Source organism: Mus caroli, chromosome 1, assembly GCF_900094665.2.
Source record: "Mus caroli chromosome 1, CAROLI_EIJ_v1.1, whole genome shotgun sequence".
In the NCBI taxonomy this organism is placed as follows: Eukaryota; Metazoa; Chordata; class Mammalia; order Rodentia; family Muridae; genus Mus; species Mus caroli.
Window position 1 is genome coordinate 68,231,093 of NC_034570.1, and position 24,709 is coordinate 68,255,801.

Consider the following 24,709-nt stretch of genomic DNA (forward strand, 5'->3'; position numbering starts at 1 on the left):
GCCCTGGTTGTCCTGGAACTCACTTTGTAGACCAAGCTGGCCTTGAACTCAGAAATCCGCCTGCCTCTGCCTCCTGAGTGCTGGGATTAAAGGCGTGTGCCACCATGCCCGGCCATATTTTACATTTTATTTTATGTATGTGAATACACTTTTATTTCTTTTAGACTTATTTATGTTATTTATATGAGTACACTGTAGCTGTCTTCAGTCACACCAGAAGAAGGCATTGGATCCCATTACAGATGGTTGTGAGCCACCATGTGGTTGCTGGGAATTGAACTCAGGTCCTCTGTAAGAGCAGTCAGTGCTCTTAACCTCTGAGTCATCTATCTGTCCAGCCACATTTTACATTTTAAAGCTGACTAAAATCAGATACTTTGAGATTGCCAGAAGATGACCTGGAATTTGCTGTTTAGGCCATGCAACCCATGGTAGCCTTCCTGCTCAACAGTTGTATTGAGTTTTCTGCTGCTGTACAGAATCATGTGATATTAGGGATGGACGTCATTCAAGACCATGAAAATGCTGAGGAGATTAAATGTTCCAGGGTTAGATATAGCTTTACCTAAGGATAAATCAAGTACCCTTTTATTGTTATTGTTTATGGGTTTCTTATCTCTGGGTGGGTGGGGAAATCCCTTGGAACTAGAGTTAGGGATGGTTGTGAGCCGAAATATAGATGCTGGGAATTGAACCCAGGTCTTCTTCAAGAAAAGTACTCATAGCCACTGAGCAATTCCTCCAGCCCCTAGTTTTACTTTTTAAGAAGGGTCTCACCGAACAGCCCTGGTTGGCCCAGAACTTGTGACAGTAAATGAGATAGAATGACCTCAGCTTGTGTGGCACACTGCAGAGTGCCAGCCACATCCTGCCAATATGCTGCTGTTAGCGTCACCATTCACCTGTGGGAGGCTATATATAGGTTGTTTCCAGCTTTGAACTACTGTGAGTAAAGCTGGCATAAGGAATCATGTACATATTTTATTTGAACATGAGTCTTTATTTCTCTGAGACACAGGCCCAGAAATGTGTTTGCTGGTGTAGGGTAGATGTTTTTGGTGACATCTTATCTTCCTGTCTTGTCTTTGTTTTATAGCTCATTCTCTTTAGTTTGCTTTGCTTTGCCAGGCTAGGTGGTACATGTCTAATGTCAGTAGGTGAGGCTGAGGTGGGAAGATTGCAAGTTTGAGACCAGCCTTGCCTTTATGTAGGAACCTCCTGTCTTAAAAACAAATTTAAAAAATTTAAGTTATGGAATACTGAATTATTTTACATATAGAGCCTATTTGTGCTGTACTGAAACTTGTCATGGTTCTTGTGATCAAGTTGTTTTTGTTATTGTTTGTTTTTTTTAAATAATGTGAAAACTAATAGTATACATAACTATAGGTAGGTTAGCTCTAGCACTGTATGAGCTCATATTTGCAGAATGATTATCAAACACTGTGTTTTCAGAGTTCCATGCAGTCCTGGTAACACCCCAAAGGTGTTGCTTTTCTGTTCCCTGTCATGTTTATTTTTTTATCACAGGAACTGTGTGGATTTGATGTCCAAATCCCTTCCCAATCATGAGAAAGTTGTACGGCCAGCCCTCATTTACAGTCTCTTCCCCAATGTAACCCCTACCATCTATTTTGGGACTCGGGATGAAAGAGGTAAGTATAACCATGTGACAAAATCCAGAGGATCCCAACTAACTTGGGTGAAGGGAACAAGGTGGGAGGGAGAGCCTTCCAGAATGGCTGTTAAGGTAGTTACTACCTTGTGCTCAGTTCACATGGGGATGTAGGCTCAATAGAGGACTTTGCTCATCTGTTCTTTTGGCCTTTCTCAGTCTCTAATCTCTAGCTTAGCACATGGCCTCTAACCAGTTTCTTTACCCTTCCAGCCTTTCTTTTGCTTCTCACTCCTGCACAGCCTCTCCATAAAATGTACTCCTCTAAAACCTGATCTGGAACAGTTTGTAGTGACCTATCTGCCCAGGAAAGGGTGGGCACCAGTGCCATCGTTTTTATCTCCTCACTGTGACCCTCTTGCTCTTCACCCTCAACCCTGCCTTGCCTGTCCCCAGTGGAGAAACTTCCTTGGGAACAGAGGAGGCTGCTTCGGTGGAAGATGAGCACAGTGACCCCCAACATTGTCAAGCAGACCATCGGACGGTCACACTTCAAAATCAGCAAGAGTGAGTTACTCACCCCACCGTGAGCCTGGCCTCCTTGCCCTGCCAAATGGATTTCGGATGGGAAGAGATCCTTAGAGATCCTGTTGTATGTGGGGACTCTGTCTTGAAGCTTTTAACTTTATGGAAGGGTGTAGCTCTGAAAGTCCTCTGAGCTCATCCAGCTGCCCAGAATTGAGAGCCAGAGGAGCACATTGTTCTGGTCTTGATCCTAAGGCCTCATGTAGGGCAGCTCCATGGTGACTCTTAAATCCCTTAAATCAGCTTGGTGAGTACAGTGATGAGATCTTGTTCTGCCCCAGAGTCTGAGCTGTTCTGTGAGACTGACTTCCTTAATTGCCTTCTGCAGGAAATGATGACTGGCTGGGCTGCTGGGGTCACCACATGAAGTCTCCTGGTTTTCGATCCATTAGAGAGCATCAGAAGGTGGGGGTTTTTCCAAGGAGCCTGTCCCATGGGCTAGGCCCACGATGAGGGTGGTGTTGTTGGGGCAGTGAGGGTCAGTGAGGGAGGAACATTTAAGTGAGGACAATTACAGAACAGTGTTCTGGAGAGGCCAAAGTGGGTCCTGTGCCATTTCTTGAGAGGCATTGTCTGTTTTTAGTTGAGTGTTTCTCATTACCATGGCTAACTGCTTCTACTCCCCAAACAGTATGGCTTCCTGCCCCTAGATTCCCTAAAAGCCTGGTGCTTTCCAATCATGGAAGCATATTTAACAGCTTTATCCTTTGAACTCAAGGTGACTATCAGCGTATGTCCTAGTTTACTTTTCTGGTGCTGTGATAAAGCACTGCCCAAAAGCAGTTTGGGGAGGAAAGGATTACTTTGGCTTACAGCTTACAGTCCATCACTGAGTGAAGCCAAAGCAGGAGCGGAATAGAGACTGTGAAGAAAGAAACACTGCTTACAGGCTCATTCTCAATGCTTTTCTCACCTTGGTTTCTCATATAACCCAGAATTGCCTACCAAGGGATGTTTCCACCCAATGTGGGCCTGGCCCTCTCACATTAGTAGTTAATCAAGAAAATGCCCCAACAGACATAGCCATAGGTTAGCCTGGTTGAAGCAATTCCTTAATTAGCTCACTCTTTCCAGGTGAGTTTGTGTCGATGGTGCTAGAAAGACAAAAGGGAACATGAACTTTGCTGGGGATGTTGAAATGATGAGGTGGGACTTATTTTGTTCCACTTGGTCTCACCTCTGCTCTTTCTCTCTATTTGCCTCTTGTCCCTTCTGCAGCTAAACCACTTCCCAGGCTCCTTCCAGATTGGGAGGAAGGACCGGCTGTGGCGGAACCTGTCTCGCATGCAAAGCCGTTTTGGCAAGAAGGAGTTCAGTTTCTTTCCTCAGTCCTTTATCCTGCCCCAGGATTCCAAACTCTTGCGCAAAGCCTGGGAGAGCAGCAGCCGCCAGAAGTGGATTGTGAAGCCAGTAAGTGAGGCAGAGGGAGAAGTAGATGGTGGGATGAGGGTGGAGAGACAGCAAATTTCATCTCTTGCCCTTTGACTTGTAGCCAGCATCTGCTCGAGGCATTGGCATTCAGGTCATTCACAAATGGAGTCAGCTCCCCAAGCGCAGGCCCCTCCTGGTACAGAGGTGAGCCCCTAGCTCATAGCCCTCTCTCCATCTTCCTGTCTTGTTAAGGTCTCTGAGTTACCTTCTTAGAGTGTTGTACCTCGTGTTCTCCCAGCCAAAGGCCTTCCTTTGTTATCTGTTTAGGGTCATCTGGCTGGCAATAAGGTTAGCCTTTCCTTTTATAGGTATCTACACAAGCCCTACCTCATTAGTGGCAGCAAATTTGATCTTCGGATCTATGTTTACGTGACTTCTTATGATCCTCTACGGATTTACCTCTTTTCGGATGGACTCGTCCGTTTTGCCAGTTGCAAGTATGTGCTGGTGATGAGGCATTCCCCTGACACAGGGGGGATTTTCTGTCCTTGGGAGGACACTGAGCAGAAAACTAACAAGAGGTCATGGTTGCTTTCGTCAGTAAGGGGGAGGGAGGCTGGGAAATGAGGAGAGTTTTCCTGCAGGTCTGCGGTTGCCATGGAGATTAGTTGTTGTTTTTCTATAACTTTGGCCTTTCAGGAACTGAACAGGTCTGTGCACGAGTCCTTTATCGCCTTCCTGGGGAAACGCTCGGCCTGACGTTTCTCTGTTCTTACCATCTTGTTCTGCCGCTCTTCTCATTCGCAGGTATTCCCCTTCCATGAAGAGTCTTAGCAACAAGTTCATGCACCTGACCAACTACAGTGTCAATAAAAAGAACACAGAATACCAGGCTAATGCTGATGAGACTGCATGCCAAGGCCACAAATGGTACTGAGAGCAGTGTGTCCCTAACAGACTCCCGTCTTGAACCTGGGAAGGAAGGGGTTTGCCTTTGGGAGGTTTGGGACAGTCGCTGAGTATTAGTGCAGAGTCTGGAGGTTATGAAAGTGCTTGTCACTTCAGAATTAATCTGTTTGCATCCTTGTGCATCTCTTTCCTGTTACAAAATACCATTGGTGAAAAAGGAAGTATCTGTACACCTCATACTCCTTACTTTTTTCTCTTGTCACTCATTTCTAGGACATAACCCCAATTAATTGCTTATCCTTTATCTTCAGGGCATTGAAAGCTTTGTGGAACTATCTGAGCCAGAAAGGAATTAATAGTGATGCCATCTGGGAGAAGATAAAGGATGTTGTAGTCAAAACCATCATCTCGTGAGTTGCAGTGCTGCTAAGATGTGGGGTGCTCCATGTTAGATGTGGGGTGCTCCATGGAGCCTCGTGTTTTCTCCTTGCCTCTGGGCTGTGCCCGTTTTGCGTTTTGGTTCTGAGCATGGGGTAGGAAGAAGAGTTCCGTTCGGCTTTCTTAGTTACTTTTCTGTTGATGTGATAAAATACCATGACCAAGGCAACTGAAAAGAGAAAGTATTCAGTTTGGGGCTTAGGATTCCAGGGAGTTAGCACAAGGCAGAGAGAGAATGGTTAGACTTTAGAATGGGCACACCTCCTCCAACAAGACCACACCTCCTAGTCCTTCCCTAAAAGTTCCACCAACTGGGGACCAAATGTTCAAATATATAGAAGCATCTCGTATTCAAATCACGATGCTGCTTATTTACCAAACTTCATTAAGGTGATGATGGTTCAGATCAGACACACCCCTTAAGAGCCACAGTTGGGATGGGAAAGGTAGTGCTTGTGGTTGAGATGGTCTGATACTGCCATGGTTGGCCTTGAACTCCTGACCATTCTGCATCTACCTTTCACGTGTTGGGATTGCATGCATGAATCTCCAGATTGGTTCTGAGGAGGCACTTTTCAAGAGAAAGTTGCTTCTGCTCTCCTAATTCAAGACGCCCCACTGGCAGGTCAGAGCCCTACGTGACTAACCTACTGAAGTTATATGTGCGGCGCCCCTATAGCTGTCATGAACTCTTTGGTTTTGACATCATGCTGGATGAGAACCTGAAACCCTGGGTCCTAGAAGTCAACATTTCTCCAAGGTAGGTGGTGTTTCTCAGTAGATCTCTTTCATCCACAGAGTCCTTGCCATTATAGTCTTGTTGACTTACAAAGGTCTTTCCTTCATTAGGGTGTATATCATCCCTTCATGATCATGTGTACAGACTCACTGAGATTAGAGAAAGCTTATTAAAGTTGTTGATTCCTCCTATTTTCTAGCAAACCAAGGGCACGGGCATGTTCACCAAGCTGAGTAAGGGTACTCATTGTCTTTGAGGGGATTCATTTTTTTCTGTGTAGTTCTGGTGTCCTAGAACTCTGGGTTAGGCTGGCCTCAGACTCAGATTCATGTGCCTCTGCCTCTGGAGTGTTGGGATTAAAGCGTGTGCCACCACACACACCTGAGGGTATTTGTTGAGGATGCTCCACAAGTGTGGATATTGGGAGCTTCATTTGTTGTAAAGAAGCCCTGATTTGGATGTAGGACCCCCAAATCATTCTGGAGTGCTGCTTTGAATCTATTTTACATTCTTCCCTTGAAGCCTCCATTCCAACTCTCCTCTGGACATCAGCATCAAAGGCCAGATGATCCGAGATCTTCTGAACCTGGCTGGCTTTGTTCTGCCCAACATGGAGGATATCATCTCTAGTTCCAGCAGCCCCAGCAGCTCCAGCGGCTCCAGCACCAGGTCTGCTGCTCATCCTCCCTGAGGTTGGGAAGGTAGCATGAGCAGCCCCGTATGATTGGGGGGTGGGGGTTCCGGAGCCTTTATCCAGTTGGTCTTCTCAATGGCTCCATCTGCCTCTGCTGTCCAGCCATACACCACTGCCACATCAGTCCTCCGAAAGTAAGTCTGGCCACTTAACTTCCTACTCAGAAATCTCCACAGGACCCAAGAATCAAATTTAACTTTACATGGACATTGGAGGCCCCAGCCTCTCTTTCTGGGTGTTTGTCTCTACTCTGCCTGATTCTCTTTCTCTGGTGGATCCTTAACTAGATAGTCCCGTTTCCTGTCCTTTCTGGCTGTTCTCCTGCAAGTGTCCTTCTTTCCTCTACTTCTGTGGTTTCTTCATTCTAAAGATGCCCTTCACCCAGATTCCCTATCCATCAAGCCAACATCTTTATGAAGCCATCACAGTGTGGAGTTTTTCCTTCATACTTCCAAAGCTTTGAAACTTCTTGAGGAGAGGGAACTAATATTTAGTAAGTACCCGAGGAACTTAAGGAAATACAGTGTATCCTGTCAGTTCTGTAGGACTCATATTAGTATTGTAGTTTGCAGATGAGGACACTGGAGATCTTATAACAGAGAATCATTCAAGACCATTCAGCTCCAGAGAGTGAGGGAGTAGAATGCAAGTTGTGGCTCCCAGCAGGATGAGCTGTTTTACACTTGTGACCCCATCACTTGGAGGTGTACGCCTGACACGGAGTGAGACGGGATACCTCAAAACACAAACTAACAGAAACGGTGATTTGCTTGGTGACTGGTCTACTTTACCTACTGTGTATTTCCGGATATATATATATATATATATATAGCCCTGTCCTTCCGTTATCTGAGTTACCACTTGGTACAGGGAGTCAACTTTCTTCAGATGACTGGAGAGGTGGATCCAAGTTGACTCCCTGAATCTTAACAAGAATTTTTTTTTAAGTTTCCAAAAAGAGATAGGTTTTAGATATGTTAGCACTACCTACCACTGTTTGTAATTTGGATTGGAATCTGCATTGTAGACAAAGCAGTACATTTATTATGCCTTTTGAGTCATAGTAAAAGCTTGGGGACCCAAAAATGATTTGGGGTTAAAATAATTAAAATGAGTTTATCTCCTCTCAAGAGTTGAGGAGCAAGGTAAACTGTCTTTCTGCTGGTGACCGAGTGACTCTAGGAAAGTGAGGTCTGGAGAAGGCAGCTGTGTGTGGCCTTGGGAGAGGAGCTGGTATGTCTGTTGCTCTTAATGCTACAGTCAGTTAATATCAGATCTGAGAAGGATAAAGAATAGCAGGAAGTATGACTCCAAATGACCTTTGTACCAGTTAAAATAAGACTTACCTACTACCTAGCTGGCTGCTCTAGGCTCCTGTGGTCTTCATGGCTTCATTGGGGGCAGTGGTCCATCTTTAGCTATCATATAGGACAGCATTAAATCTTGAACTACCACACAAAGCGGTATTAGCCTTTGGCTGCCAGACCCAGGTCTCAGATTTTTCTGTAGAGGAGGAGCCTGGGGGACTAATGTTAACTGTGAGGAGACAAGTAGAGCAGTCAACCCAACAATGTCCATAGCTCGGGCAGTTCCCTAGTAGCAGGGGTTAGTATTATTGCAGATCAAGTGGAGTCATGCGCCATCTGTCTTCTTCTTCAGAGACATTAGGGTTTCTGCTGGGATCTGACATTTCTGTCTATCATGTGACACTTTGATTAGACATTTTAGACGCCATATTCAGGAGATCCCTGAAAAGTTTAAGGAGTGTAATCTATTAAGTATACCTGTCTTAAACTGTTTACTTAGTCTTAGAGTATACCATTATAGAATATCACAGTTTCTTACATGACTCAGTTTATCAAAGTAGCTGAAGCTTAACAAAGTTAGCAGAGACAAAGAGGCTAGACGTATCACTGTGACCTGAGTAGACCATAGCAACTTAGAAAGCTACTTATCAGACACACCCATGTTGTTCTCTTATGTAAAACAGAGTTAGCAAAGACATAAAATAGGTAGACTTATGTCTAAGTTAGGTTCTGTTAGTTAACTAAGTGTACCTTTATAACCCCAGGAACTTACCATCTACAAAACTCCATCCTAGTCCAGAACATTTGGAAAGCTGCTTTTGTTTCCTTGGTCTAAAAGGAGACATCATAATAAAGCAAGGGCTCAGTAGAACTAAGAAGTTTGTAGGTGTTTGTAGCTGGACTTGGCTAGTTTCTGGGGTCTTCTTTCTTCTGCCCTTCTCTACCCCTTTTCTGCCACCCTTTAACCCCTTAAAGCTACATAGAGAAAAAAGGATAGTGGGGAAAGGAGATGATTTATCATTAGACGACTTCCTGCTGATGAGAGGAGTTGAGTTCGTTGTGGTAAGCCTAATTGCTTCTGTTGTTTCTTCTTTGCGTATGACTACTTAACAAACCACAACCAAGTCTCGGCAGACAACCAACAAGCCACCCCACCTCGCATCGCAGGGCCCTAGCATTTATAGACCCTCTGAAAAGTTCACAGAATTCTAAATAACACGCAATCGCAAAAACTGTGTACAGCTGGCAAAAATCACACTCCTGCTAGAGCGTGAGGCAAATCATAGTCAGCTGCTGTGGATGGTTAGAAGCAGTCCCATATCCCACACCTGGAATTAAAACAAAAACAGTCCCATAATAATTCTGTGTTTTTTCAAAGAAACTAAAATTCTCACTACAGGTGTTGCCTTAGTTGGTTTATACCATATAGTCATCTTAAGATGAAAAAGTCACATGACATGTGTATCCTTTGACCTTAGTAAAGATGACTGCCAACCATGTGGTTACTATTTAAAATACTATTTTTTAAAAAGTAGATCTTTTGGCCGGGCGTGGTAGCGCACGCCTTATAGCACTCAGGAGGCAGAGGCAGGCGGATTTCTGAGTTCGAGGCCAGCCTGGTCTACAAAGTGAGTTCCAGGACAGCCAGGGCTATACAGAGAAACCCTGNCCAGCCTGGTCTACAAAGTGAGTTCCAGGACAGCCAGGGCTATACAGAGAAACCCTGTCTTGAAAAACCAAAAAAAAAAAAAAAAAAAAAAAAAGTAGATTTTTTTTTTCTATTTTCCCTAACCCTAACCCCTCACCCTCACCCCTAACCCCTAGACCCTAAGCAGATCTTTTCTTTTAAACAAGAATTGAATACAAGTTATATATTCTAAACAAGAGTTGAATCCCGTATATATTAAGTTATAAATTAAGATTACCCATGTATAGAATTTTTTGACTATAAGCCTTTTTTCTTTTTCAAGACAGCAATTTTTTTTAGGAGTGGGAAATAGAAAAACCTTAGAGATAAGAGTCTTGGGAGTGTAGGACAGATGAAGTTTAGATATAAGAGATTAGGGATTAATCATTTGTGCAGTAGCAGAAGTTGTTACCATATGAGAGAATTTGAAAATGGAGCATACAGTCGTTGGCCATTGACCTGTATTGATTCCAAGGTGTTGTAATCTGAGGAGAGAGAGGGTCATAAAACAAAATCCACAGGAGAGAATTTCTGTAAGTTCCAACGGAGAGCATATAGTAGCCCAGATGGCTTGGGCTTAGAGGAGCTCTGCCTGAGAGGCCTAGGAGGTTCAAGGAAGACAGAGCAGGCAGCAAGAGATAGCATAGGTGGGACTGTAGCAAGAGCTGCATTTCCTAGGGGGAGGTAAGAGAAAACTAGCTGAGCTGAGGTGGATAAAGTGTTGTTGTGACGAGAATTTCCATCTGGGGTGTCCCCAACAGAATAGAAACCTTGTCAAAGAAGAAATGTTGCAAGCCAGAGGAAAGGTGTTTCTCGTCCTGTGACTGGGGCCTAGTGGGAGTTAGAGGTGCTTCCTGGTACACTGGTGTGACTTTTGTAGTAATAGTAAACAAAGCAGTGTGCTCCAGGATGACACTTAACCCAGCAGACTAATATGGCCATGTAGTAGGCTCTAGCAGACAGAGAAACTAAGAGATGAGGAGAGGTAGACCTAGAATTTGGAATGAGGCCAAATACAGTGGGTGGCAAAGCCAGCAGAAACAAATGATCCATATATATGCACTTTAGGAGAGGAAGATCAGCAGCTTGGTTCAGAGGGGCGAGTCTTTGGAAGGGATCTCACTTAGGCCACTTGGGAGTTTCAGCACCAGATGGATGAAAATGGACTCAGTAAAGAAAAGCTGCTCCGTGGGTGAAAAGGGAGTTTGTTCTAAAGTGCCAAGGCTGTCTCCCAGGGGAAAAGTGGTGGGAAAAGTTTCTGTGGTCCCGTGGAGAGGGCGGAGTTTGTGACCCTGGGTGGGCCTTGTGAGCACAACTGAATGAGACCAGAGGCTAGAACTGACCTGACCAGTGAGCAAGCACCAGAGTCATGTCATGTTAATAAACTTAGAGATAAGGAGAGTGACTCCTTTTTTAGCAAGTAGTAACTTTCTTCAAGACCCTGAAGGAATGCTGGCTTCTGTCTAAATGCCTAACTTTGAGAAAAAGAATTTCTTCGGGGACCAGACAGACACATGCCCCCAAGTTGAACTCAGGCCATCAGCTTAGTGGTGAGAACCCTTACCCACTGGGCCATCTCACTGGCCTTCTAACCAATTTCTTTCTTTGTTTCTTTGTTTCTTTCTCTCTCTCTCTCTTTCTTTCTTATTTTTTTTCAAGATTTATTTATTTATTTACTTATTTATTTTATGTATATGAGTACACTGTAGCTGTACTGATGGTTGTGAGCCATCATGTAGTTGCTGGGAATGAAGGTTGCTTGCTCCAACCTAAAGATTTATTATTATATCTAAGTACGCTGTAGCTGTCTTCAGACACACTAGAAGAGGGCATCAGATCAATACTGATGGTTGTGAGCCACTGTGTGGTTGCTGGGATTTGAACTCATGACCTTTGGAAGAGCAGTTGGTGCTCTTAACTACTGAGCCATCTCTCCAGTACCCCTTCTAGCCATTTTCATATCTCAGTGACTGTAGCCAAGTAGTGACCCATGTCTATAATCCCATAAATCAGGAGGCAGGAGGATTGACCTGAAATCAAGGCTAGTTTTGGACTACTTAGTAAGTTCCTAGCCATCCCGAGTTCTAGAGTTAGACTATGTTTCATTCAAAAAGTTAAAAAATATTAATATACATATAAAGTGATATGGCAATCATAGTGATGTGGATAATGAAACTGAAGTACCAGAGAGGAAATCTCTTGCATAGAGTTCTACACACAATAGAGCTTGGTCTATAGTGAGTGGTAACTGAAGCATCCCATGAGCAGGCTTGCTCTAGCTTCTGTCAAATTAGTGAGCCTTGCCTCTTTTGGTCATTGTGGGCACTTAGTTGTGTGTAACAGCTGTTTGAATATAGTACACTTAGAGTATCTAGTTAAGGGACAAGTATCTCTTTGTGTCTTCATCTGTGCTTGAGAAGGAGTCTTGCACTGGATCCTCTGAGTTTTGACAGCACAGGAAGCTGCTGACCTGTCTGTTTTTTGTCTATGTCTGCCTTAGCCTGCCAAGCTCTCCTAGAGACAAATGTCAAATGACCCCAGAGCACTTCACTGCACAGAAGATGAAGAAAGCCTATTACTTGACCCAGAAAATTCCTGACCAGGTAGAAAATTCATCTTCTCTGTAGTTACCTGCAGCCCTCGGTCAAGCATCATAGACACCTAGGAGATGGGCTTTCCTGTCCAGATCAGAGTGTCTTACCCAGAAGTGGGATGATGTGACGCAGATGTATTGACATGTGTATCTTTATGGCAAAATGGATGGTTGTCAGCGTGCTCTTAGTGCGCTGCTTAACGGGCTCACTCTTGTGAGAACCATCAACCTTTAACAACCTTCGGACTTCTTCCCAAGAGCCATTGCAGAGCTAGGAGCTTGAGCTTCTCAAAGGAGGTATGGGATCTGGGTATGAGAAAGGTGGGCATGGGCTGCCAAATCTGAGCTGCTGGGTGCTAGCTTTGACTCAACAACACACTCTTTCACTCAGCCTAAGTGGTTCCTTGGCTCTATTCAAGAGTGTCTTCCTCCAGGAGCTCAGCTCATTGGATTTAGAAGCCTGTATACATCATCAGGTGTCGTTTGTAGTCCCACGGCAATCCTGGAGACGTAGAGCGCCAGAGCTTCCTTCCCTGCCCCAGCTGCTTGCTTCAGTTCCAGTGTCTCTCATTGTCCGTCACATTGCCCTTCTCCCTATTCCTTGGGGCACAGGAGTTCTATGCGTCTGTGCTGGATGTCTTGACACCAGATGATGTTCGGGTTTTGGTGGAGATGGAAGATGAGTTTTCTCGTCGTGGTCAATTTGAAAGAATTTTTCCTTCCCGAATCTCTTCTCGATATCTTCGGTTTTTTGAGCAGCCACGATATTTCAACATTCTCACCACCCAGTGGGAACAGAAGTACCATGGAAACAAGCTCAAAGGTGATATGCCTGTCTTGCCCACAGGAGGCCATAGTTAGTAGATTAAATCCCAATAGGTTTCTCTGGACAGGAGGTAGGGAATTGATTGTTCTCCATTAAGTCCCGGCCTCTGCTCATCTCGTCCAGGAGTTGATCTGCTTCGGAATTGGTGCTACAAAGGCTTCCACACGGGGATCGTCTCCGACTCAGCCCCACTGGTAAGTTATGCCACGCAGGAACACAGCTTTTTCTAAGCTCCTGAGTGTGTTATGGTTGGCCTATGGGTTACCCTCCTTTCCTCTCTCCCAGTCCCACCTCTTTGTCTTGCTTTCAAGGATATAGTTACTCACAGAATGTCCTAGGTGCCTATCTTTGAAGGATCAAAAAGTGATGAGTAGCCTTAACTTTCTGGTTCTTTGGGAGTGAACCAAGAGTTGCTCACATGACTCCATGATGTGGTGTAGGGCAGGTGAGAACCCTGTGTGTAAAGGTGAGAGCGGCAGAGCTGAGCACGAGTCCCAAGACCCTGAGTGTTCCTTCCTGAACTCAGCCTGCTCCCTTAAACTTACTGCTTCCTTTGTTATAGTGGTCTCTGCCATCATCGCTCATGACTACCTCAAAGGGTGATGGGACACCAAATTCTGCCAGCAGATCAGAGCACAGCAAGTCACGGTGAGTACTAGTTCAGCAAGAGAAGGCTTATGGAGTTGGGGAGTCTCTTTCCTTTTTCCCCAGATCATGACAGTAAGAGGAACTCTCCACCTGGAGGTTGGTAGGAGTTTCAGAATCTGCAGCAACAGCCACAGTATACTCCCGTGCTGTGCTAGTCTTAGCCTCAGCTCTATTTTCCCCTTCAGAAAGAAGAGTGCCTCTGAGGGAACCACACTGTCCTCTGAAGACAGGTCAACACCCAAGTCTAAGAAGAGTCAAGCTGGCCTGTCCCCCATCTCCAGGAAGACTTTGTCCTCAAGGAGCAATGAGAACACCAGCAAACAGTCCAAGCGCTCTACCCCGGGGTTACCTGTCCTCAAGTACTCTGGGCAGAGTTCCAGACTCTCTGCTTCTTCTGCTTCCCAGTCAGTCGCTGACTCCCGCCTGACTGCTGTGAGCTCGTGACTGGTCCTGCACAGGAGCACTCAGCTACCTCAAGGGAACCAGCCTGCTGACCAGCCTGAACCTCTACCCCCGCCTCCACTTTGCCCCTCATCAGAGTATTTTTGAAGTGGTTCTATTGTAGATATGGGCATCTGGAGGGCTGGAAGGGCGATGGTGATGGGGAGAAGGTGAGGAAGGTTCACCCTCTGTCACCTTACTGCCTGGCTAGCACCTCATTTCTCAGTAGAGAAGACAGTGACAGTCAAGCAGCTTTATAAAGCAGGGTTTGGTTTCTACACTGAGAGCCATGTGTGATTTATTTGAGGCCCTAGTACAGGGCTTGAGTTGTAGTTTAAGAGGAAAAAACATGCTAAACATAGAAGTCTCTTGTTCTGTAAATGAGAGGAATTCCTTGAAGGTCCTGATTTCCTTAGGACCTCTGTCCTCTACTTATCCTTGTCTTGAAGAGACATTTTTAGAAACCTTCAGACTTCTTCAAAGACAAGCAAGAAGAAACCATGACAGGCTACACCCATTTCCTGGCCTCCTGGCCTTGGCTGACCTCCATACCATATCCATTTAGGCTCCACCCCATCAGGAGCTCTCCATCGTCTGGGAGTCTCTAGGGCTCCAGTGAAGGATCCTGATCATTTTAGTTGCTGCTGTGTAGAGGAGGGTGGAATGCGCTGTGCTTTCCTCAGTGTGGGCAAATCTTGTAGTCTCTTTTGCTTTTAGCAGGGTTTGTGCCTTGGTGGGTCACTCTTATAGAATAGGCTTCTCATCTCTGACAGCTAATACTCAGCGGCATCTACCTCCCCCAGGACTCAGTCCACACTGAGCACTGAGTAAACACTGACTGAGTGAACTGTGCATTCAGATCTCCAAGGACACTGGCTCCTGAAGCACTACTGTTCTCCCCAGTGTGAGGAAGTAGAGCCAAGGAAGGAGGCCAAGATGAGACAGTTTGGATTGGAAGAGGTTTCACTAGAACCATGGTCCTCCTTAGCCTAGTGTTCCCCAGCACTCACCTCCTGGGACCTGTGGTCTCTAATTTTCACAGCAGAGGGGCCTTGTATCTGATAAGCAAGATTTGTCCTTTGTGACCGTCTCTGCTAGCATTTTCCTCATTCTTGTGAGTTTTGTAAAGAGGGAGACTTCTTTCTTTCCACATGGCTCCTGCAGCCCTTGACCAGTTGGCATGTAGCCCTGGAAAGATGACCTAACTGGGTTCAAGGCCACAGAGTGGGTGAACATGACAGTCAGTCCTAATGCTGTGTTGACAGTTGTGAAGAAAGCTTGATAGCAAAGTCCTAAGTCGTGCTTCCTGCTCAATGATAAAGGCTTCAAAGTCAGACCACAGTGGGAGAGTCCAAGCCGTACTGGAAAATGTGTTCTGATATCAACAGCCAACACCCTCTTGTCCTGGTTACAGTATCCTAGTGCACATGTGACAAAGAGGCCTGTTTTAGCTGATTCACTCAGCTAAAACACAGCCTGCCCCTGAGAGTCTCCCACCATAGTCGGTTTCCAACACTGTAGCTGCAGAAACAGGCCAACACTGACCAGCCCACTAGTTGCCTGAAGTCCACCAGATTTGGGGACCCCTTGATGAGACACAGCAGTATACTGGCAGTTCTGTTTTGTGTTCTGGGGTGACCCAGCCTTGCCTGGGACTTATAATCTTTGCCTCAAAAATGCCAGATTGTCTGGGTGTGTTGCGCCCAGCTAAATACACAGTATTCAGTCTTCGTTACATTTGAAGGCTGGTGAATCTGTTTTGCTAGTTGGAGAAAAAGATAGGGCTTGTATATCACATTTCATTTTCAAGAGTGTAATCTTAAGTTATTTCATATGCATGTTTTAGCACTGGCTAGTCAACAATAGATAGCATTCGGGTGACTGAGGATTTTTAAAGTAATAGCTTTTGCAAGTTTTAAATTTGTAAGTGTACTTGAATACAATTTATCAGTGTATCCGTTGTTTTCCAAGTTGGTAAGTTACCCAGCCTCTGGAGGAGGCTCCTGAGACAAGGGATAAAGTAGTCTTTTCCTTTACAATAGAACAGGAGACCTACCCTGCAGGGTTCTTTAGTAAGCTAAGCCAAAGTATTGGGGATTGGAGTTTCCAGTTGGTTGGTTTATTGTCCAAACATTATTCTGTGAAAGAAATGTAAAAAAAAAAAAATCTGTCCTTGAAACTGAGTATGGTAGCTCATGCCCTTAATCCTAGCCCTCTGGGAAGGCAGGAGTGGGTTGATAAAACCTCTCCTTTAAAGATGGGAACAGCTACAGAAGTCTCAGAAGAGGCCAGAGCAGTGTCTGTACCTATCACCCTTCACTTAGAGCTTGCCGAAGCAGTTTTCATAATTCCCTCTAATCTTTAACGTTCCAGCGGGAGTCTCTTGTCTGCTTCATCTTTATAGCATCCCAGGCAAGGGAACATGAAACGTAAATGTGTGTGAAGTGATAGTTTGGTTCTCCCAAGAGCCTTGGTTGGCAAAGAATAACAAGAGTGTCTAAAACAAAAACTCACAGAATACAGACAGTGAGGACTGCTGTGTGGACCTAGTAACTACCAGGGGATTGTGTCACTTCTGGCCCATCGTCAGGGTGGCAGCTCTTTTGCTGAAAGTGACCATAGCCAAAGAACATTCTTGGGCTAATCCACACAGTGATTTCCACTTCTACTGGGATAAGATAATGGTTAAGGCTGCTAGGGAACTTCCCCTGTTGGCTTCTTGTTAGCTCTGAAGAACCCCTCCGATTACTGCACCAACAAATGTCTAGTTTGCTCTGGGCCTGGAAACTATGGTTTCTAGAGAGCTGCATCTTATCGTTTGGAATTTTGGTTCAAGCCTCTCCAGTAGTGCTTAGCCTTGAACATTAATCTGTAGTCCCTGGGGACCAGCGAATATTCATCAGCTTCAGGTCAGTGGGAGCAGCAAGCAGTCAGTAGAATTTCCTATGTGAGTGAATGATCACAGCAGCATCAGCAGCCATGTGACATTCTCAGACCTGTTTCTGCTTTTGCCATTAGAATGGACAAAGATTTGGTACATCAGGGATTACCACAGAAGTCAACAAATTTCAGTTTAGTAACCAGGGATATCAGTTTCTTAGCTGTAGTAACAGGGATTAAATTGTGTTTAAAAAGTGCCTCATAACTCAGATAGTTCCTAAAATATCAAATGATTCCCCCCAAACCATTTCCTCAGAGCAACAGGAGCGGCGCCAGGAATTGCAGTGCTCTTAGCTTAGCAGTTCTGTGGCAGAGCTGTCACAGCTCAGCTAATGCGCTCAGGCCTGTGGTCGCCGTTTGATAGGACCAGGCTTGTTTTGTTAGTCTTCCTAAACTGTGCAACTATTTGCATAACATTTCCGATGTGTTGGGTATAGAGTTAATCTAGAAGTCCACAGGAGGATGTGTGCAGGTTAAACTTCAGCAGCAAATGCGACTCCATTTTACCTAAGGGATTGAAAAACCTGTGTGCTTTGGTATCTGAGAAGTCGTAGAAGCAGTCCCCACAGAGGCTGGAGAACTGTGCTGTGATTCTGTCTGTGGGAGATTATTAGAGCTGAAGATTTGATCAAGATAATTACCTTAAGAGTTTAGAACCCTATCTGCTTCCAGAGAGGCACAAGTAAAACTTAAACTAAGTGGTCCAACTGGAATGCCAGTGTCTGGAAATGCAGAGCCATTGGTAGGAATGCATGTATTGCTGGCAAGGGTGCACATGTCCACTGATCGTTTGGTAGTTTCTTTAAAAGTAGAACAGCCCATGTGGACAGCAGTCAGTGAAAGAACAAATTATTTAGTAGATACTGTCTAAACATCTGAAAGGAAAAACCAGTGCCACATCTGGGATGATCTCTATAGTGTTGTGCTGAGTGAAAGAAGCCAGAAGCAAGCCTATATGCAGATTCCAGTCTAGAAAATGAAACAAAGCTTACAAAATGCAGGGATTCCTTGGGTACTATAGCTGGAGGGGACATGGGATTGACTGTAAAGAGGCACATGGGAATATTCTTTGTCTTAATTGTGGTTGTGGTAACAACTGTATATAGTTGGCCGACCTCAAAATTGTCCTGTTGAAATGAGTATTATCCATAAATTTTATAAATAAAGTTGATTTTCTTTAATTTTTTTTCAGTGTTGGGATCTAACCCAGGGTCTCAAACAGCACCAGGCAAGTTTGTACTGCTGAGCCATACTCCCTGGCCCAAATCTGATTAAGGAATAACACACACACACACACACAGAGCCATTACCACATCCACATTGTTGAGATGTAGAAATTAAAGTCATGGTCACAATGAGGTAATGGAGTACACTTAAGATTGAAAGGCAGCTGTGACCAATTGGAATGGACAAAACCATTGCAGTAACTTGTGTGAGCACAAGATGTTGGTCACAATTGAAGCCTTGCAGTTATTTATAAAGAGCACATGTACCCATGACACAAAACATTGAGAGAAACCGGAGAGAGGAGGGCATATTGTCTGGCTAGCTGTCATTTGGAGGGGAGCTCGGCTATAGCTGCTGAAGTCAGCAGTGGTTGGCAAGGAGGAACCTTATGGGGTGAAAGCAACCTTGGCTGTTGGTGTTGTGGTTAACATGATTGTTAAAACTGTGCATGTAGCCGGGCGTGATGGCGCACGCCTTTAATCCCAGCACTCGAGAGGCAGAGGCAGGCGGATTTCTGAGTTCGAGGCCAGCCTGGTCTACAAAGTGAGTGCCAGGACAGCCAGGGCTGCACAGAGAAACCCTGTCTCGGAAAAAAAAAACAAAACTGTGCATGTAAGACCTGTGTATTTATAGACTGTTTTATAATCAAAGTGAAATTGACGTGTTAAATTAGCATTTTAGGTGAACATTTGAATAGTACTCAGTATATTTATATTGTATAACTTTCACTTCCCCCTGGTTCTAGAGTATTTTTCTAAACTTGAAAGCAAACTGCTCACTAAGCAGAAGCCCCCGCCCCCATTTCCCTGCTCTCTGTAATCACTGGATCTTTCAGTTTCTGTAGGTTCACCCATTCTAGATGTTAGACACAAACAGGATTGTGATCTTTTGTGTCTGGCTTATCTGACTTAGCATGATTTCAATGTTTACTTTGTAAAACAAGTCCACACTTCACTTCTTTTTACTACCAGTACATGTTAATGGTAGAAAAGGATTGACTTTGCCATGACATTTTCATCATACATATTTATCTCCCATTTCCTTCCCTCTTCACCAACAAGTCACTACATGTGTGTGTGTGCTTTGAATAAAGGCTACATTAGTGTGTGAGGGAAAGCTTTTTAAGAATACATTCATTTTTAATTTGTGTGTGCAGCTGTCCTCGGAGGCCAGAGAGGTCAGATCCGTTTGGAGCTAGAGTCACAGGCAGGCCTGAGCCCCCGCTACAGGCGCTGGGAACCATGTCCTCTGCAGCCGCATCCATTGCCTTAACCACTGGGCCATCTCTCCAACCCTTGAAACTTTTGGTTTGGTTTGGTTTTATAGCCCAGGCTGGCCTTGAACTTCCAACAGTCCTCTACTTAAGCCTTCTGAGTACTGGAATGACAGGTGTGTGCTACCACACCCAGCTTTGGTGTTTATCTTTCTGGGCTTGCCTTATTTTGCTTCACATCATGGCTCCCCATTCATCCATTTTCCTGCAGATGACAGACACAGTTGCGTTCTTTATAGATGAATAACTATCATTGTGTACGTGTGCTGAGTTATCTGTCAGCCAATGGAGCAGTGTTTGGCTGTGGTGCCTGTCTGTGCAGTCATTCACAGAAATGGAAGGGTCTCTGCTGTGTGTTTAGAGTCTCCAGGAGCTGACTGGGGCTGTATGGTAGTTCTAGTTTTCAATATCTGAGGAAACTCCATCCTTCTTTTCCACAGTGGCTACATCCCACCATCAGTGTGTGAGTGTTCTTTTCCCTGACATTTTCAATAGCATTTGTTTGTTTTGTTACTGATAACCAGTCTGACTGGGAGAAATGCAGTCTTAACATAGTTTTGGTTGTATTTCTCTGATGGTTGAGGATACTGGACAGTTTTAAAGATGTATTTATTGCCATCAATATTTTTTAATTAAGTAATGCAACTGTTTGTAATTAGGGTGGGGGACTATCTGTTCAGTCTTATTGCCCATTTATTAGTTAGCTCATTTGGGGATGTTGGTGTTTGATTAAAAAACAAAATCTTAGTTCTTTATGTATTCCAAACAATCTCATCACAAGTGAAGCTGGCAGAGACTCCATGCTCCATGTTACTTTGATGTTAGAAATTTTTTTCTCATTCTAAAATAATTTCTTTAAACATACCAGGAAGCATAAAAAGATGTCGGATTTATCACCATTACCAACTTTGTATGTATCCTTCCAGTCGTGTGAGAGAGTTGCTGACCTATTTTTGTATCTTAATGAAATGTTGTCGCATTTTAGTGAAACTCATGCTTTTTGCCAATGCCTCTGCATCCATCAGGGCTTGGCACTTCGACCTGACTCTGACAAGTGAGTGAGTGAAGAACAGACACGCAGTGATACAGAAAAACTGGGTTCATAATGGGCTGTGCTGGCTCTGATGAAGCGCACAACCTACACCATAATGGCGAAACTTAGCTTGTTGATTATGGACATACAGCACAAGGTGGAAGAACAGCCGGAGAATAGTCTTAGGCTACAAACACTGGGGAGGAGGAACCTGTAGATGGGTTTTGCACACACTGGTCAATCATCCCTAAACATTTGTACTTGCACACACTGCCAACATTCACACTAGACTAGAAGAAGGCTTTGTTGTTCTGGAGAGTCTGGGGCACTGGATCCTTGGCACGGCTGTTAACAGTACACACATTCAGAGCTTCCTCAGCTTCCCATTCAGTGTCTCTTGTTCTAATAAGTTCTTCTATTTCAAGATAGGTAGCCTAGCTGGGCATTGTGGCATATGCCTATTATCCCAGCAGAGGTAGAGCCAGGAAGATCACAGCAAGTTAAAGGCCAACCTGGTCTACAAAGAGAGTTTTAGGTCAACTAGGGTTATTCAGTGGAACCCTGCCTCAAAAACAAACAAAATACTCTAAGCCAGAAGATAGGAAGCCTTATCTTTAAGTGCTTAGAACATATTCCTAGTGTCTGTCTCTCACCCTCCCCTCCCCTCTCCTCTTCTCCCCTCCCCTGTCCTCCCTCTTCCCTCTCCCTCTCCTTTTCCCTCCTTTCCTTTCTTACTTTCTTTTTTGAATATTGACAGTTTTTTTTATTGTTACACAAAAAGGTACTTTTAGCAAGTCAATTTCTACATAAACAAAACATTGTTTATCTGATCTAAAGTTTGTTATGAAAGACTTATGACCTATGCAGTTCTCAGCCATAGGAGATTTCCTGTTTTACCAGTCATGACTCCAGACTCTGTTATACAAGTCTCTTAAAAGGATAGCCCCATAAAATCTGATAGAAGTCATTGACAAAAAGCCACTTCAAAGCTTGGGTGCCATCACTCCAGATTCATACCTGTTATTCAACCTTGTCCCGCACATTTAAGACATTTATGTCATTGTTCTACAATCTTCTCAAGTTTAATCGATATTCTCTCTCTCTAAATTATCTTTAATCTGTTTTTTACAGTCCAGTTGTTCGTTATCCCCCTCCCAGTCCGCACTTGCAGGCCCAGCCACGGAGGATGCAGCAGCTGGAGCATCTCACGGCGTTCTCTTTAGAAATGTGCCACAGCAGAGAGCAGACATAGTTACTTGCTTTGTAAAAACTGAGGACCAGACATAGAACTAACTGTAGGGAACATGCAGGAGAAACGTGCTCTAAACATTAGGGGAACAAAGTTTAAGGTCCCAGATCCTAGGGGACCTGGGGACTTCACAATAGCTGAAAAGCTTCTGTTTTTAGGAGTCAGTTGTCTTGAGTCCAGCTATCTCAAACACAATTCCATCTCGCTGGCAGAGTTAAACTAAGTTCATGTTCCCAGGCCCAGCAGCCAACTCCTATCCTGATTGGTGAAGAAATGTAACAATAACTTGGTACAAATGTTTATGATTTGCCAGCTTAAATGTTCTGTGATCTTCTGGCCTGTTGCTGTTAACCAGCTCCCAAGTCTGCTCTGAGGCCCCAAGAGATCATAGCGACTTGATTACAAGTAAAGGTTTGTCATCTGCATTGACCTGGTATTTGAGTTATGTTGCATTTAAACCGTGAGATGTTTAGAGAGTGGGATAAATGAAGGGACTCTGGCCAGCTTGAACATGGCAAACAGCTCTGGCAGGCCTTGTCCTTCTCCCCCCATTACCTCTGCTTTGCTAAAAGCCTGTTAGATTACATTCCTAAAACTAGATACCAAAGTTATTTGGTCACTTCCACTCCTGATGTTGGCTACCAAGGTCCAACTGTCAAAGTATTGAAGTCCAACAATCAAAAACCCCCTTTGGCTTAGCTAGTCATCATACGAAATCAAAATTAAACACCTCATCCTAACACAGAGGCTCCCTTTACACCTCTATAAATCATGATTTTCCTATGGCCCATGACTGTTTCCTCTCTATCCAGAGACACTCCTTTGTTCCTCTCCAGAACACATATTCCTCTCCTGTCCCTCGGCACCCTTCCCCTTCTCCCTTGTTCTCTATCTCCTGCCATTGTCTCTCATCCCCTGCCCTCTGTCCCTCTGAAGCAAATCTCCTTTGTGCTAAGAACTTGGTCTGTGGAGTCCTGGGCTCATGCAGATTCTTTCTATAAGCCCCATAAACCATTGCGTTATTGACAGCCTGTTTCCCTTCCTCTAAAGCAGTGGTTGTCAACCTGTGGGTTGTGATCCCTTTGTGGGTCACAAATCAACTCTCCTGCATATCAGATATTTATATTTTTATATTAGGGTACATAACAGTAGCAAAATTACAATTATGAAGCAGCAGCAAAAATAATTTTATGGTTAGAGGTCACCACAACTCGAGGAACTGTATTAAAGGGTCACAGCATTAGAAGATTGAGAGCCACTGCTCTAAAGAGTAGAAGAATCATTCGGGTTGTAGAGCTGAGGTCAGAAAGAAAAGGACTCATAGTCACAGAAGCTCTGTGTCTTGTGTCCAGCTTGAGTAAACTAACAAAAATAGCCTGATAATGGGCACAAAGATAAACATGGGATCAATAGAATTGAAGACCCAGACACAACCCATGCACCGATTAGAGAATTGTCTCTTTAAAGGAAGAACCCCTACAATGAAAACTTTAAAACGCAAAAGAATTGGAAAATACTAGAAGATGGAAAGACCTCCCATTCTCAAAAGCTGGTAGGATTAACATCATAAAGATGACTATTACCTAAAGTGTTCTACAAATTCCAATGAAAACGCCCCAAAAACGTGTAAATTAACATAATAGATTAGAGAACCCAGAAGTAAAATCATGTGACTACACACACAAGTTCAAGAAAGATATTAAAGATATGTTTCGGGGAAAAGGTATGTCTCTTTACCAAGTAGTCTAGATAACTAGACAACTGTAAGTAAAGGAACAGAGCAAGATCTCTGTTGCCTGCTATACAGAAATGGACACAGGGCTGGAGAGAAGGCCCAGCAGTGTAGACAGCTGGCTGGTCTTGCAGAGGACCTAGGGGCGGTTCCCAGTATTCACATAGCTTACTACAGTCTGTAAACCCTAATTCCAGGGGATTCAATACCCTCTTCTGGCCTCAGAACTGTACAGATGTACTACACATTGTAGGTATGTGCACATACATACTAGTAGGTATACATATACACATAAGTTAAATTTTTTCTTAAGAAATGACAGAGACAAGGACTTCCTTCCTTCCTTCCTTCCTTCCTTCCTTCCTTCCTTCCTTCCTTCCTTCCTTCCTTCCTTCCTTCCTTCTTTTCAACAGGATTTGTCTATGTAGCCCTGGCTGTCCTGGAACTTGCTTTGTAGACCAGGCTGGCCTGGAGCTCAGAGATCTGCTTGCCTCTGCCTCCCTAGTACTGAGATTAAAGGCATGCACCATCACTACAGGGTACAACCAGATGAAAACTTTCTGAAAAGGACTCCAATAGTCCAAGAAATAATAACAAGGATTGGAAAGTAGAGTCACAAAATTCGAACGCTTTTGAACAGCAAAGGGAAAAGAATGAAAACACAGCCTGCAAGATGGAAAACTACCATGTGGTAGGAAATTGATAGCTAGAATACACAAGCTCCCAAGACTAAAAATGGCCAGGAAATGTATTTTTAAAACTAACTAACTATCTACTCATGTAATTCCCAGTGTGCTGTGTGGTTTGCCTCCTGCTTGTGGATCAGGATGCAATCTCTTAGCTGCTGCTCAAGCTGCCTGCCACCCTGTCTTCATCATCATGGACTCTAACACCCAAGAACTATAAGCCCAATTATACTCTTTTATAAGTGCCTTGGGTATGGTGTCTCATCACAGCAATAGAAAAGAAACTAATACAGTTGCCTTTATATATCCATTCATGAGTGGGCATATATGCATACAAAGAGTGTGTGTGTGTGTGTTTTTAATACACAGAAGTAGAAGGGACTGTTTGGGACAAGGGGGACAGGCAGGAAAGAGAAAGTAAGAGAAAGTGAGGGAAGTGAACAGGTATGTCCACTTCTACATGTAATGAGCCTTTCCTTTATAAAGATCCATCCTTTATGCCAATAAACAGCCCTTTGCTTCCGTGGGGAGAGAGAACGCTGCCTTGAGGATTATACCCAGGGTTTTCCATACTTGCTGCAGCAATGAGCCTCTTACCTTGTCTTGTTGTGCTTACAGCTTTGTCATTTCCTAAGAGACTAACCATCTGCCTTGGGTTAAAAGATGAACTTCTCCCATGCTCATAGATTGGCAGGATTAATATAGTCAAAATGGCT

At 44.2% G+C, this 24,709-nt stretch overlaps 1 protein-coding gene across 2 annotated transcripts in view; it reads left to right on the forward strand.

The window, feature by feature from the left end:
* The window catches only part of Ttll4 (tubulin tyrosine ligase like 4), a 40,837-nt gene extending 22,863 nt beyond the window's left edge, over positions 1 to 17,974 (forward strand). For both annotated transcript variants that reach the window (XM_021159530.2, XM_029477176.1), the window contains 15 exons: positions 1,531 to 1,655; positions 2,072 to 2,182; positions 2,529 to 2,605; positions 3,419 to 3,610; positions 3,693 to 3,775; positions 3,940 to 4,068; positions 4,379 to 4,501; positions 4,792 to 4,890; positions 5,544 to 5,678; positions 6,180 to 6,326; positions 11,846 to 11,948; positions 12,551 to 12,761; positions 12,888 to 12,958; positions 13,327 to 13,412; positions 13,598 to 17,974. In XM_021159530.2, coding sequence (XP_021015189.1) covers positions 1,531 to 1,655; positions 2,072 to 2,182; positions 2,529 to 2,605; positions 3,419 to 3,610; positions 3,693 to 3,775; positions 3,940 to 4,068; positions 4,379 to 4,501; positions 4,792 to 4,890; positions 5,544 to 5,678; positions 6,180 to 6,326; positions 11,846 to 11,948; positions 12,551 to 12,761; positions 12,888 to 12,958; positions 13,327 to 13,412; positions 13,598 to 13,856 — 1,951 coding nt within the window. In that variant the 3' untranslated portion in view covers positions 13,857 to 17,974. The remainder of the gene's footprint in view (positions 1 to 1,530; positions 1,656 to 2,071; positions 2,183 to 2,528; positions 2,606 to 3,418; positions 3,611 to 3,692; positions 3,776 to 3,939; positions 4,069 to 4,378; positions 4,502 to 4,791; positions 4,891 to 5,543; positions 5,679 to 6,179; positions 6,327 to 11,845; positions 11,949 to 12,550; positions 12,762 to 12,887; positions 12,959 to 13,326; positions 13,413 to 13,597) is intronic.
* The last annotated feature ends 6,735 nt before the right edge of the window (positions 17,975 to 24,709 follow it).